A 14,200-nucleotide genomic window follows, 5' to 3' on the forward strand; every position below is an offset into this window, starting at 1 on the left:
TGCTGTTCTAGCAAATGGCAGCTTGATTGTTTGCCTGCACTCTGGCTCCATGATACAAGTTTTTACTATGTTGCTTCTGTGAACTGGCTTGATACTTATTTTGCTGCTCTTGCTTTCTTGTTGATCTCTGATTTCTCAAAACTATAAATAGGTTTTTAGAAATTATAGCATGTTCACAGTGGAAATTACCTATATGTGTGTAAATTGTTCACTTGTTTGCATTGTTAACTTGCTTGCCTCTGTTAACCTTACTGCGATAACATGCGTGTCGTCGCCAGTGTACCATTTATCCTCATCTGTATGTAAGGGCATGTGATATGCTCCTAACTGTTTAAATAAACGCATGGTTCAAAGGTTATAGCAAGTCAATTAAGCAGGAATTTTATAAGGAAACTGTTTTCATATGTGTTGAGCTTGTAAACACTGATCATCTGGAAGTGGCTGCCTGAGAAATATCAATTATAATGCCAGCACTAACTCATTCGGTTTTAAAACTTATAACTTTCTTAGGTAAGGCAGGACTTGCATCTCACCAAGTTATAGGGCATTAAGAAATGTTTTATTTACGATTTCCATGTCAGTGAAACTTGCAGAATGAATGCACTGAGCGTGTATGGCTCTTAATTCTTTAAGAGCTTGACAGAATCAAGGCTAGGAATACCTGGTTTTGTTTGTAGCCTTTAGGACAGTGATCATTCTAGTTGTTCTTTAAGCTGAAAATTCTTTTTGTCAGAGGTTTTTCTTGAATGTCATTTGGATTTTTTCCCAACTGCTCTAACCCTGCTAATCAGAAAAAATGAAGAGTTAAGAGAGTATTTCCTGTGCAGTAATGTTATCTGTCAAGAAATGAAGGTTAGTTGCAAAATAAGAACATCATGTTTCTCAGCCAATGCTCACTTTAAAGCACCATCTACCAAGCAGAGTTCTTGCTGACTTAGAAAAAGATAATAGTATTTAGCTGTCTGTCCTTCAAATGCTCAGGTTCAGAAAGTTGCTTAAATTATGTTTTATCTATATGTCTTAGATAACTGTGTGTAGTTGTTCACAAAATCTGCTACTTTGTTTTCCTAAATAGTCTTAAATTCTTTTCTCAGAAATCCTGCCCTGTACATTGTTCTGTAATCTCTTTTCAAGTACAACCCTCTCTGTGACTCTTTCTTGGTTTTTCCATTTTGGAATGGAAACCTGAGTTTAAATTTGTATTGTTTTATTTAGAAATTATCAAGGCAATTGAAAGAATTGTTTTGGCATCCATCCACAAGAAACGTAACTGACCTTTCCTTTTTTTTTTTTTTTTTTTTTAAGTTTCTTTTTTTTGTTTCCTTTCTTTTTCTTTTTCCTTTTTGTTCTTTTTCATATCAGGTAATTTTTACCTTGATACCATTGCTCCCCATGGAGCTTTATCTGTGCCTAAAATACCATTTGCAATCTGAAGCATATCTAAGGTAGATTTAGGTAAAGTTTGTGTCTTTTTTCCCCTTCATATTTGCTGTCTGCTGGCTTGTGATTTGAAAGATACAGGTTTTCATATTTTCTCATTAGAACAAAGGCTACCAAGCTGTTATTCAGTGTTTTTCAATTTCATTGGTTGATGGAGTAATCTTCCTGAATATATTGTTTGCCATCATTTCATACCAATGAGTTTGCCATTAAAACCAGCAATTGTGTTAGAAGGAAAAAGCCTTTATCTACTACTAAATCTAATTATTTACCCAGTATTCATAATGTGCTTGAAAGTGGAAAAAAAAGTTGTAATATAGTTAGCTCAAGTCTTAAACTGTTATGTTATGCTTCTGTATTTTGTTTGCAGACCATCTTCGTTGCTGTCTTCCTGTGCTAATTTGATGGATGCTATTTCTGTGTTTGTATAGTATATACATACTATATATTACTTTTCTGCCAGGGTGTATTGTGGCTCAGTACTACATCATCTGTGTTAGACATGGATTTTGTTTGCCATACTTAACAAAGTCTGTGGAGGCCATGTTTCTATTTGGCGCGTCCTTTCTTAAAGACCTATATGTCATTACACAATTAGCCTTGAAGGTAGTTTAAATTATCTTTGATTTGTAAGTCATTATTAGTGGACAGTCGTTTATGTTGGCTGGTGGAAAAAAAATCTGCCTTCATCAGTTTATTTACCAGATACAAGAAATCATGTTTTATTTTTAGTTGATGTTGCGTGAGTCTTTTCTAATACAACCAGCAAATAGCAGAAACAATTGCTGCTATTTCAATTTGCATTTTTTTCCTGTCTCCTAGTGGCATTAAAAAGAACCCAAACCAAAACAAAACCAGAAAAACTCAAAAGATGTAATAAATCTTAATGATGTATTTAAGAGCTGTTTGTTAATGACTATGGCTTTTATGTAAAGGATTCCTGTATTGTTGATTTTCATAGTTGATATAGTTTTGACTTTAGAGGAATCATTAGTCTTATGATCCAGGAATGCTTTCTCAGTTCAATAGGAAGAACAAGCTTGGTTCATTGTTTGCTCTTTCTGAGGTAAACCACATTTGCTCTAATAAAGCAAGATGAATTGACTTGCTAGGACTATACTAAGCTGGTGGAAGAATAAAGATTAATTATAGAAAATACTGTCTTTGGATTTATTTTGTGATTTTGGACCATGCTGCTTTTGCCATAATTTTAAATGGGATTTTTGTATTACGTAGTTCAAATCACAAGCTAGAAATTTAATTTTGGATTTCTGTAACTGATGTTAAGACAGTATGTTTATCATAATTTAAACCAATAGATTTTACCTGTAGAACAGCCTTGTTTGTGGTTTTTTTTTTTTTTTTTCTTTTTTTAAAGTCTTATTTCAGGGGTTGTTACCTGTAATGAGGTAGAATTATTGACTAAGTTGATTTACACAGGACCTGTGGAGGTCATCTGGTTGAATCCCCCTTCATCAAGCAGGTACAACTAGATCATAGTGCTGGGTCTTGTTCAGCTTTAGTATCTTCACAACCCCTTCAGACAACTTATTCCATGTGTTTAACCATACTCGTGCTCTTTTGTGCAGTGCTGTTTCCTGCAGGTAGTGTTCCCTGTTAGGGAACATTATATATGGTAGAAACCTACAGAATGACTTGGAAGTTGTTATGCATTTGATCTGAGTTTGCAAGTACAGCAAACGCTGTTTAGGCGACCTCTGTAACTTCAAGAAACTACATTCTTAGGCTCGATCTTACATGATGTTTCAGATTTGTTTCATTGATTTTCAAGGCCTTAAAATGTCTCTGGGGAAGTGCACAGTGTTTGCAATTTGAAAACTTGAAATAAAACAGTTGAGTAGTAAGGTGTGCGTGAGTCTGGGTTTTTCCTTGTTGGTTGTGTTTAAGAAGAGCTGCTCTCATTTGTGTTGCTTCACTGTTAAACTGAAATAGTTGATTAGCAGGGAGAATAGGGGGAATCAACTCCTTAATTAAATGTTTACTGTGCTTTCACAAGGTTTATAACTTATAATTCAGTTGTCCTTGCCCTGTATTGTGATCCTTGTAGCCTAACCCTCAGCATTGTAATATTGAAGTGTTTGATCTGCAAACAGAGTATCTCGCATGAAATGTGATATGCTTTGTCTAACTTCATCTGCAGTTGTTGTGTGTAAGAAAATTAGAGTCAAGTGTTTTTAATTTTTCCATTCATCATGTACTTTGGGATTTGGCATAGTAGAGGAAGATGTCCTTCTTTGAAGGCACTTTGTGCTTGACAATCTGTTACATGTTGTTTGGTGTAGCAGTTGTTGTCCAAGTTGTAAAAACAAGAATTGAAACATTACTTTTTTTTTTTTTTAATAAAAAAAATAAATGTTCAAGTAGTGCTGAAGAAGATGCTGCCTTTTCCAATAGAAATTTTTGATGATATGAAAAATATTTATTTGTCTCTTCTCTCTATTCTTTGCTATCTCTCTTTTTTCTTTTTCTTTTTTTTTCCCCAAGCTGTTGAGATACACATTGGATAAGCATGGTCTGCAGCAGGTGAGGATCATAGCCAGCGATAGACTGTGGGAGCCCATTTCCTTTGTCTTGCTGCTTGACTCTGAGCTCCATGGAGTGGTCGATGCAATTGGGTAGGGGGTTCTCTCTTCTTTTCTTGGTAGTTTGTTCATAGTTTGTCTTCATCTTGCTTATTTATAACTAACACAGCCAAAAATTTACCTCTCTATACTCTCACCTGCAATGAAAGGATTGATACTATAATCGTTCTTACTAACCCACATCAAATCACATGGACTGTTGTCCTGGTAACAGACTTAGCCCTTTAATTGCATCATGAGTCTTCTCTTGTGTGCAAGATTCCTATTGTCTGTGTCACGCTTTTAATAACCGGAAGTTTTTTTGGACAACCCTGTTTATTCTGAGGGTTGTTTTGGTTCCTGTATTTGGTAAGCAAAAGGTGCTTCAGCTGTGCAGCTTTTTACACAGCTTCGTATTACTGTCTTTCCTGGTTACAGAAATGACTGTGAGCCAGAAGTGATCTGGGGCTATTATTCTTTATTTTAGTTACAATAATGTCTTGAATTTTAATTCCTATTTTGTTTGATGGGAAGGTTGTGTTTGGAAAGCATGCAACCATCTGACTCGTTTTTCTAGTTCTGGGTTTCACCGTATGATGCTAATATTTTGCAAAAGCAGTAGACTAAATTTGAGATTGATTACTGACTTTTCAGCTGAATGGAAATGTGTGTAAGACTGGCTCATTAACTTTTCTTTTTACACTAGCTCTAAATTTTAATTATTAGGTTCCAAAAACTTGCCTGACCCAATCACATACATCAAATGTGTCTTTTCCTTGCTTCATCTTGAGTCCTTTTTCATTCATCTTTATATATCTGACCCGTAGGAGTTGTAGAAATGAAGGCTTTCTCTCCAAATACAGATAGGCAGTTAGTGCCCCCCTCAAATGAATTCTCCACCCCCACTTCTGAACAACAAAAAGTATCCTGACAGTTTTTTGCCAGTGGAGTCTTGGATCATATGTGGATCAACAAGTGAAAGGAATTGTGAACTCCCTTTAACTGGATGCAAATTTGCTGTAATTACTGTGATCCCAGTGGATTAGGTACGCTTCTTTTCTGTTTTTTGGCAGCTACAGGTATGCACCCCGAGTCAGTTCCTGAAGCTCAACTATTTTTGATCTGTCTCAGTAAGCTGTAGTTGCTTAACTCTTTGGAAGTGTTTTACATCCCTACTCTGATTCAGTCTTAGCAGGGACATTAAATACTGTCTTGTGTAACAGATAATCGATTGGCTGCTGGACACTTAGTGGTGTGTATGATGGTGTCTTAGAAAAAAACAGACCCAAACAAAAAAAAAAAAACCTCCAAACACTGCCCCCCTCCCAAAAAAAAACAAAAAAACAAACCCATCCAAACAACAAAACAATCAAAACAAAAAAACCTGTTGGTTGGCTTTCATTTTTATTTGAAACTATAAAAAGTATTTCAGATAGCCAGGATTTTAAATGAATGTACATAAAATCAGTTTTGGACTAGTAATGTGATTCGTGATGTGTGAGGTCTCTCAGACAATCTGGATGGGAGATTAGTTGTAATTCTGTTCGTACGATTACTTTAGTTGCTTTTCTCCACCAAGATCCAGTCTTTTCCCCTTTTTCATGCTATACATCAATTTTTTCTCTCTCTTTTCAATGTTTTTCTCTTTTTAAAGTGTCCTTACTCTGCTTTTTTGAGCAAAGAATCTAAAATCCTGCTGCTTCTGCTGAAGCATCTCATCTATAACAATGATGCATAAAGTCCCATCTTTATGTAGATGCTTAGGAGTCGGTGGTTTTTCTGAAATATTAATGAGGATATTCAAGTCTCCAAATGGTAGTTGTCCTTGAGTGGACCAGTTATTGCCTCAGAGTAATTAGAATATAGTTGCTTTTTTGTAGGGTTTTTCATGTCCAGTGAAGTAAAAAGATTGTTTTCACTACTGAAGGAACAGACCACGCTGTTCTGGATGCGGCTAATCTGCTGTCCTTTGCTGTTCACCCTATGTTAGTTGTTGAGGCTGTAGAGTGGCACAAAATGTCTAAAAGAGGGCTGTAGCACATGTAGTTTTCTTTAAATATAAATCACAAAGTTCAACAAATCCAATCTGATAGCAAGTGTTCATTTTGTGCATTTGAGTGGGTCTTTTTAAAGGATACACTTCCAGTGCTATTAAAAGTTAAAAATAAATTGGTGCACTTATTAAAAAAAATAAATAGTCTTCACTTGAACCACGACAATAAGGTATAAGTTACGCACTCCTTACTCATGTCCTATACTTTTTAAGGACTAATTTAGATACTAATGAAAGTAAAAAACCAAAACAAAACAAAAAAACCCTCATAGTTAGCAGTGTAAGTGAAAAGCAGTACAGTGTAAATTGTATTCAGTAACAGTAATAGAAAGTGTATCTAAAAGCAGAGGAAAAATGATTCATTTATCGACTGGTGGTGGAACCATTTTACCTGATTGCATAAAAATGATACTAAATGAGAATGTTGTAAGTATGGGGGCTTTACATGGAGCAAAGCTGCCAATAAAGATACATGGAAGGCATCTACCTCTAGAACCTCTTTATTCTCCCTGTAACTTTGATACTTTTTACCAGTTTGTTTCCATGGCTTTAGTGTCTTTCCATTGAGTTACTTTTCTTCCCTCTTGTCTTAGTGTTCCTGTGCAATCTTATATATGTAAAGCCCTCCATACCCTGTTTTGTGTGTGTGTGGTTTTTTTATTTTTATTTATTGTTTTTGTTTTTTCTCTTTGTAAAGTACACCTTGTATTCACAGAGATGTTCATATTTAAGAAACATATTTAAGAAACAGCTTCATATTTAAGAAACAGCTTTTCAGGATATGGAGTGTTGAAAGACAAACTATTCCTTCTTTGCCTTGTCATTGCAAGCTACATACTTTATGCTATTACAAAAACCTTTGCTTGGTATTTAACTAATACTTCTGTTTCCAAGCCAAAGGTGAAATACAATAATCTGTACAGCAGAGAAGGATGTAGAAAAAATCTCTACTCTCTGTTGCATTATCATTAGTGAAGCTGTGTACGAAGAACTACAACTGGGAAATGGCCCATTGTTCAGTAGGTGAAAATAATGGAAAAAACCCCAACACTCAGTTAGAAAAACTAGTGTTTCTTGTGTCCCTGTCACAGATGTATCAATTTGTTAAGTTTCAGGCTAATAGTAAAGGAAATATTTATGCCTTCCTTCTCAGTGCTGGTAGTTTCATTTTAGTTTATGTATGTAGTGTGTCCAGTGAGTGTGCAAAGTGAGGGGAAAATCATAATCCTGTTTTCTGCAAGTGATTTTAAAGATTTTACTTCAATCAGACTAATCTGGCACACTGAATCAATGTTGTGATTGAGTTTAACCAGTAGTCTTCATCTGGGAGAAAGCATCTCTCCTCATACTAAGTAGTATTTTGGAAAGAGCATTAGCTTTCATGATATGCTTCAACTATTTTAAGTTTATTCCTCTGTAACTTTTATGGTCCAGTGAGCACCCCTTTTTAAGCTTGAGCTTGTTAAAAAGATGTGTAGAACTAGCCAGCTTCATGTTTAGGTCCCCCGACATTCATGCACTTAAGTTCTTAGTACTTGTATTTTACTGTTGATTTTATAATTGTGATTTTGTTTAAGATAGTACAAAGTAGCATGCATTTTGCCTATTTAGCACAGAACAGTTATGAAAATCTTCATGCTCCTTTTCAAGATAAGCCTTTGCTTCAGCAAGCTGCAGAAATTGCATGATGTATTTAAAACAAGGTTTACTTACATGCTGGCCTATGTCAGAAGAAATAATAATCTACTGATGCAAATACAATAAGCTACTGAATATTACAGTTCTCTCTCAATCCTTTTTCTTCTATTCCATTCATACTATTCCAAAGAAAATTTGTTCTTTCAGTTTGGAGGAGGTGTATCATTGCTGCTGAATGTATTTCCAGGCTTTCATTTTCCTTTTTTTTGCTAAGTGCCTTTTCTTTTTAAAATACTGTGTAGGGCTCACTATCCGGGAACGAAAACAGTGCCAAATGCCTTGTTAACTAAGAAGAAACTGTGGTCTTCAGAAGATTACAGTACTTTCAATGATGAAGTTGGTGCAGGCTGCTGGGCTCGGATCCTGAACCAAAACTATGTGAATGGGAACATGACCTCGTAAGTGTTGTGCACTGTTGCTTGCTTTCTCAACTTCATATGTAAAGATTGTTTAAAGTGCTGTATGACACATGCGCCTACTGTGGTAACATAGTAGGTAAACAAACTCTTCACTCTTGGTCTGAATTAAAATATATATAGTAAGGTATGAAGTCTACAGTCCTTAGCCCTTTCTGGGGTAGAAGTCACATAAGTTTTAATGTATTCTTGAGTTACTGTTCCACAGTATCCAATAGCGTATGCAGCTGAGTTTAGATGCCATTGAAACTCTGATAATATTTGTTTAAAAAGAGAATGTTCTTAAGAAGAACCAACAACTTAAAAAACTTTGGAGAAAAATAACACTGAAGCTACTTTATCTGTATTTTTGTTAAGGTCTTTATCAGGTTCTTTGACTTCAGTTAAAAGTAGTAGGTACAGATATAATTATCTAGTTCTTCCATGCAACTTCTTTCTCGGAGTCCATTCTAAAATATAGTCTTTTGTTATGTTTACTATTTCCCAGATGTTTTCTTTCCAAACTGAAATCTAGAAAAAGCTGTTCTATTTAGCAGGAAATTATATAACTTGAAGTTATACAAAACATACTTTGATGTTTCCGGTGCAACAACTACTCATCTAAAAAAAAAAAAAAAAAGCCTAAAGAAAATGTAGGCATCAAGATCTAAGCAAAATTATTTAAAGCTTTTATTTTTTGTGTAACTTCATTTTGGAACAGTAGAGAAATCTTTTTGTCTGAAATGCTTGAAATGGAGCAGAGCACAAAGCACTTAAGTTGGAAAGGTTGGGGTTTTTTCCCCTTAAACTTCTTTTCATTGTTTGCTGAAGAGAAAAAAAGATTAAATTCTTTTATTAAATTCATCAAATATTATCTGTATGAATGGAGCAAACAAACCTGTGTTTTCTTCTAGAACCATTGCATGGAACTTGGTGGCTAGTTATTATGAAGAGTTGCCCTTTGGTCGATGTGGATTAATGACAGCGCAAGAGCCGTGGAGTGGCCACTACAAAGTAGAAGCTCCTATCTGGATTACAGGTAAAAATTTGCAGTCAAAAGTTTGCTGTTCTAACACAAAGCATAATGGTATTTTCTGAGGCCTTCATTTATTTAATGGGTTTAATTTGGTACAAAAGATTATAAAAGTAGATTTGTGGAAAGCTTTGTGAATACTTTAAAAAAGAAGAAGACAAAATCTCGATTTAATAAAAAGCAAAAAGATCTAATAGCAAGGGAAATCTTAATATGTGACCACTAGGTACCTGAGAAATGAATACACTCCTGCCTTTTATAGCTGTTAAGGTATTTTGATCTGAAGTGCCCATAAGGTAGTGTGCTCTCCTAGTTCCTTTCCTCCTTTTTTTAATACCTAAGTAGATATTTGATACCTCTCAATTTGGGAAAATGAACAAAGAATCTCTGTATTCTCATCCTGCTGGAGATTCTTGGCTCGTGCAAATCAGCATTTCCTTGTGCCTGGGGAAAGGGGAGTATGTCTACAGACACATGGATTCACTGGCTACTTTGTAGTCCTTCTGTAATATCTTATGGTCTTTGCCACAGTTCAGTAGAGCAAGTAGCATGTGCAATGCCATAAAGGAGAAACAAGGCAAAAGCCTTCATTTTTATTCTTCAGCTAGTTACCTGCATATGTAAAAGCGTTTTAAATTATGGCCATACTGTCAGATGAACAGTTCAGAACAACTAAGCAGTTGTTCCTGTTTCCATGTTGCTCAGGATTTTCATAATCTAGGTTATATTCTTCTTTGGTATTCTCAAATGCTGAAATATTACTTATTTAGTTATTCCTCATGGAGATGCCCATCTCTGCTTTTTCTGGCTCAACTCTTTATTTTGTTTTTTAAAAAAAAAAAAATTTAGGAAAATCTATAAATTGTGATGAATATTCATATTGCATGTACATGATTGACTTGCATACTGGTGTAGTATTTTCTTTCTGTCTAAATAATTGGTATAATTTTTACTGTTTTGTCTGTCACAGACCTGATGTTTGTTTTTAATTGTGCTTGAGTGTATATTCATTAATCTTTCTTCTTGTATAGGTAAAATTTGTTTTGGAAGTTCCGTTACTTTCTTCCCCAAATCAAGTTTTTGTTGTGTAAGCATGTATGAAAGAGAAATTTAATTCAGACCACAAATGGTATTATTTTTTATTCAGACTTAATTATTTTCTTCTGATTTTTGTTCTGTTTTGTCTCAGCACACACAACGCAATTTACTCAGCCAGGCTGGTCATACTTGCAAGTGGATGGACACTTAAAAGGAGGTGGCAGTTTTGTAGCCCTGACAGATGGCCTAGGGAACCTTACCATCGTAATTGAAACTATGGTATGTGCATCAGCAATTTTGATGAACTAGAAAAGACAAAGGAAGTGTTTCGTTGTGAAGAAGCTGTGCTGATTTATGTAGTTCATCGTCTGTGAAATATGTTCTCTAATGCTTGTAGCTTTGTCAGTGAGAACACTAAAGGTCTTCTTTTCTATATAAACTTAGATATAAGCTAGAATAGCTAGTTGAACCTTCCTGGAGAGTGATGTATATGTCATCTTTATAACACAAATTAGTTTTAATTTGATGTCACACCCTGAGAGGAAATTAAATTATGCTTTTTTTTTAAGCAGTACTCAAGATAAAATTATTAAGCTGGTATAGTTGTAGTTATGAATATAACAATGAAATAAATGGCTGCAAATTGGTCCTATGTTGCTGTTTTCATTTCAGTTTATGCTATATGTTTTTCATGAACATGGCCATGTGATGCATTTTACTAATGTATGTTATTTCGTTACGTTATTTTTTTTATTCAGACTTACAATCACTCGCAATGTATCAGGCCTCCACTGCCTCATTTCACTGTGACGCCTCAGAGAGCAACTTTCTACCTCAAAGGGTCATTTGTGAGTAGATCTTGAATACATTTGATCAGTCTTGTAGAATGAATTGCTATCCATAATCAAATACATGCAAAACAATATCACAGGGTAGCAAGAAATGTGAGTTCTTTACCTCCAGTACCAGAGGCTGTTACACACCTGGCAAAGTATTAAGTATTCTAGTTCTGCTTTTACCATGAGATGTAATGTCATAACTGAATTTGTACAATTACTACCTTCCTGCCTAATCATCTGTGTATTGAAGAAATTCCCCAGAAGAGAAATGCAATTGGATTTTTCTTCAGGGCTTATTCCAAGGGTGGGTGCTCTGTTGTGCTGATTTGTTTGTTGGGAGTTCTTGAAGAAAAAAAAAAAAAAAAAATTTTTTTTTTCTTATATTGTGTTTAATTATAGTACGTGGTGAAAACCCTTCAAGTGTGGCATTCTAGACTTGATTTTGAATCTGGAAGATCTAGTCTTTTTCAGCAACTCCATCCTGTAAAGGTAAGTAAGTAAGTCCATCGATTTTAATTACTGTCTGCAATTTTAGGTGTTTCTTCCCCCTTTGCTGGAACTCCTTGACTTTCAAGCCTAAACTGTATAATTCGGTCATGTTTTATTAGCTTGTCTGATAACAATTTTACTAGCTATATTTAAGCTTACCTGGAGTTAATAAAGAATTTGGGGGGAAAAGGGATTTTCAAAATAGCTCGGAGATATTAAATTCTGAGGCAAGAATACAGGATTTTTGCCTTAAATCAGGACTTTAAAGGATCTCCTTTAATTCAGGAACTTGGGTATTTTGTTGTTTAGTTGTTCGATTTTTTTTGCAGCTTGAGCTTTCTTTAATTCCAGGTGTGGAAGGGAAGTTTTTCTTTAGATTTAAACATGGATGAAGTCTATACTTTAACCACACTCAAAACTGGGCAGAAATGTGGTTACCCAGAGCCTCCACCGCCTCAGCCCTTTCCTTCAAATTACAAAGATGATTTCAATATTCGTAAGTCAGAATTCTCTTATCCAAAAACTTAATTCACACACAGATATATCTTAATATAGAAAGGCAACAACAATTATGTTGAGTCCTCTAATGAAATAGTCTGAATGTGTGTTTTATTTTGTTTATTTATACCTTCTTCTCCAACAAGCTTACACATGTATTCTTCACTTGCAATGAGGTGTATTTAATTCTGTGTCTTAACTGGGTGGTCACTAATAGTTTTAAAATTCTTGATGCAAGTCTTATAGCTCATCACTATGGTGGACTAGTTTTTGGAAGAAAGATAGGTAACATGATAATTTACTTTGTTCATGTATTGAAAAACTGGGGTCTGCTTAAAGATAAAATCAAAACTAAGATTCCCTTCAGACTCCCAAAACTTGAGTTTTGGAGACTGTGCTTTGATAAAGTAAGTCAAAATTCTGGAAAATATTTTCAGAGGAAATTTCTGAAAACAGGAGTACACGGAAGAAAAATAATGTTTTGGTGTTGATGTGTGTTTTATCTTCTGAACAGGTAATCCACCCTTCAGTGAAGCTCCAAATTTTGCAGATCAGACAGGTGTATTTGAATACTTCATAAATGCTTCTGACCCAGGAGATCATGTGTTCACGCTCCGCCAGGTGGTAGTTCAGCGACCCATCACTTGGGCTTCTGATGCAGATCAGACCATCAGCCTCATAGGAAATTTTATGTGGTATGTAAATATTATTTTCTTGTGACATCTGGGGAAATGTCCTTCTTACGAATGTGAATTATGATCACTTAATGTGTCACAAGCCTCATTTCTATTGGAAATGTAGGCTTTTGCAGTCAGATTTTCTGTAGACATATAGAAATGATGACTTAAAATGACTTCTAAAAGACATTGAGCCCTGCTCAGGGGTATTGCCAATTCTAAGAGATCAACTGAGTCTTTGTCTAAATGATTCTTAAAAACATCCAAAGATGAAGAGTCCACCTCACCTCCTGGTAGTTTGGCCGACTGCTGCACTGTCTTGGAAATTTTTTTTCCTAAAGTCCTCCTGGGCATATTTCTTCAAGCTGATTTTTCAGAATAATGGATCTGGGTTGGGATGCTAAAAAGACCAAGTCAAAATCCTGATTCAAGGTGTCCACTGAGTTTCAGTATGTTTTTAAATGGACAAAAATCAATTCAGTTTAAATTACTTAATCTTGAGTTTTTCTTGCTTGATTGTTTGCGATTTGATCAATCTCATATCAATGAGATAGGTTTGGCGTTCATTCAGTTATTTGTTGCAGGCTGCCATCTTCTGAGCAGTTCCTAGAATTGTGTGGATTTGATTCAACTGCTGCTTAAAACAGTTTTAGTTGTGGGTAAACATGAGAGAGATTTAATGGTTTGATAAGTGTGGTTATGATTGGTGGAATCAAGCAGCATCATATTTTAGAATAATGTTTATTTAAAATCAAAAAGCTTTTTTGAAAGAGCCTATTAAGTAATTGGTTTATCAATAGTAAACAGTAATAAACTTTATGCTTATGACTTTTTCTTCTGTTTGGAATTCTTTTGATATGTTTCTTTAAAAGGCCATTCTGTCCGGGTTTCTTTTACTTTGATTCGATCATTGATCCCTCAAATGCCTGTCACCTCAGGAAAAGCAAATAATTTCAACATATTTGAACATTCTGTTTAAAAAGGTTTGTCACAATTAGGATTGCTAAATCTTCCCTCAAATAGGTTGCTGTACTATGTAAGGAATACTCTTCTGCTTGCTGCCTACTTAGAAAAATTGATTTCTTGCTTCTTAAAACATGAACTTCTCTTCCAGGGTAAACATGACAGTCACTTGTGACATCTACATAGAAAAACAACGTGATGGGGGTGTGTTTGTTGCAGGAAGAGTTGATAATGGTGGGATATATGTTAGACGTACCAAAGGAGTTTTCTTCTGGGTTTTTGCAGATGGCACCTACAGAGTCACTGGTGACCTAGGTAAGCAGCTGTTTGCTAAGGTGGACATGTCGTTTTGATAGCCTTGATAAAAATTACTAACATTCAGATTTTGTAATTCATTTGTCATCACTATCAATTTAACCCATTGTGCTCTAATAATGACCACAATTTGTACATGAAGAGAGCATATGAAGGCTACTGGCTGGGCCACCTCTCAGC

General features: G+C 35.1%; 1 protein-coding gene across 1 annotated transcript in view; it reads left to right on the forward strand.

The window, feature by feature from the left end:
• Positions 1-14,200, forward strand: part of GALC (galactosylceramidase) — a gene marked incomplete at its 5' end in the record, with an annotated part of 31,678 nt that overhangs the window by 13,892 nt on the left and 3,586 nt on the right. The window contains 8 exons of the mRNA XM_010010552.1: positions 8,016-8,171; positions 9,083-9,207; positions 10,391-10,518; positions 10,998-11,087; positions 11,478-11,567; positions 11,919-12,063; positions 12,580-12,760; positions 13,857-14,020. Of these exons, the coding sequence (XP_010008854.1) occupies positions 8,016-8,171; positions 9,083-9,207; positions 10,391-10,518; positions 10,998-11,087; positions 11,478-11,567; positions 11,919-12,063; positions 12,580-12,760; positions 13,857-14,020 (1,079 nt within the window). The remainder of the gene's footprint in view (positions 1-8,015; positions 8,172-9,082; positions 9,208-10,390; positions 10,519-10,997; positions 11,088-11,477; positions 11,568-11,918; positions 12,064-12,579; positions 12,761-13,856; positions 14,021-14,200) is intronic.

This window comes from Nestor notabilis, unplaced genomic scaffold (genome assembly GCF_000696875.1).
Source record: "Nestor notabilis isolate BGI_N333 unplaced genomic scaffold, ASM69687v1 scaffold25102, whole genome shotgun sequence".
Lineage (NCBI taxonomy): Eukaryota > Metazoa > Chordata > Aves > Psittaciformes > Psittacidae > Nestor > Nestor notabilis.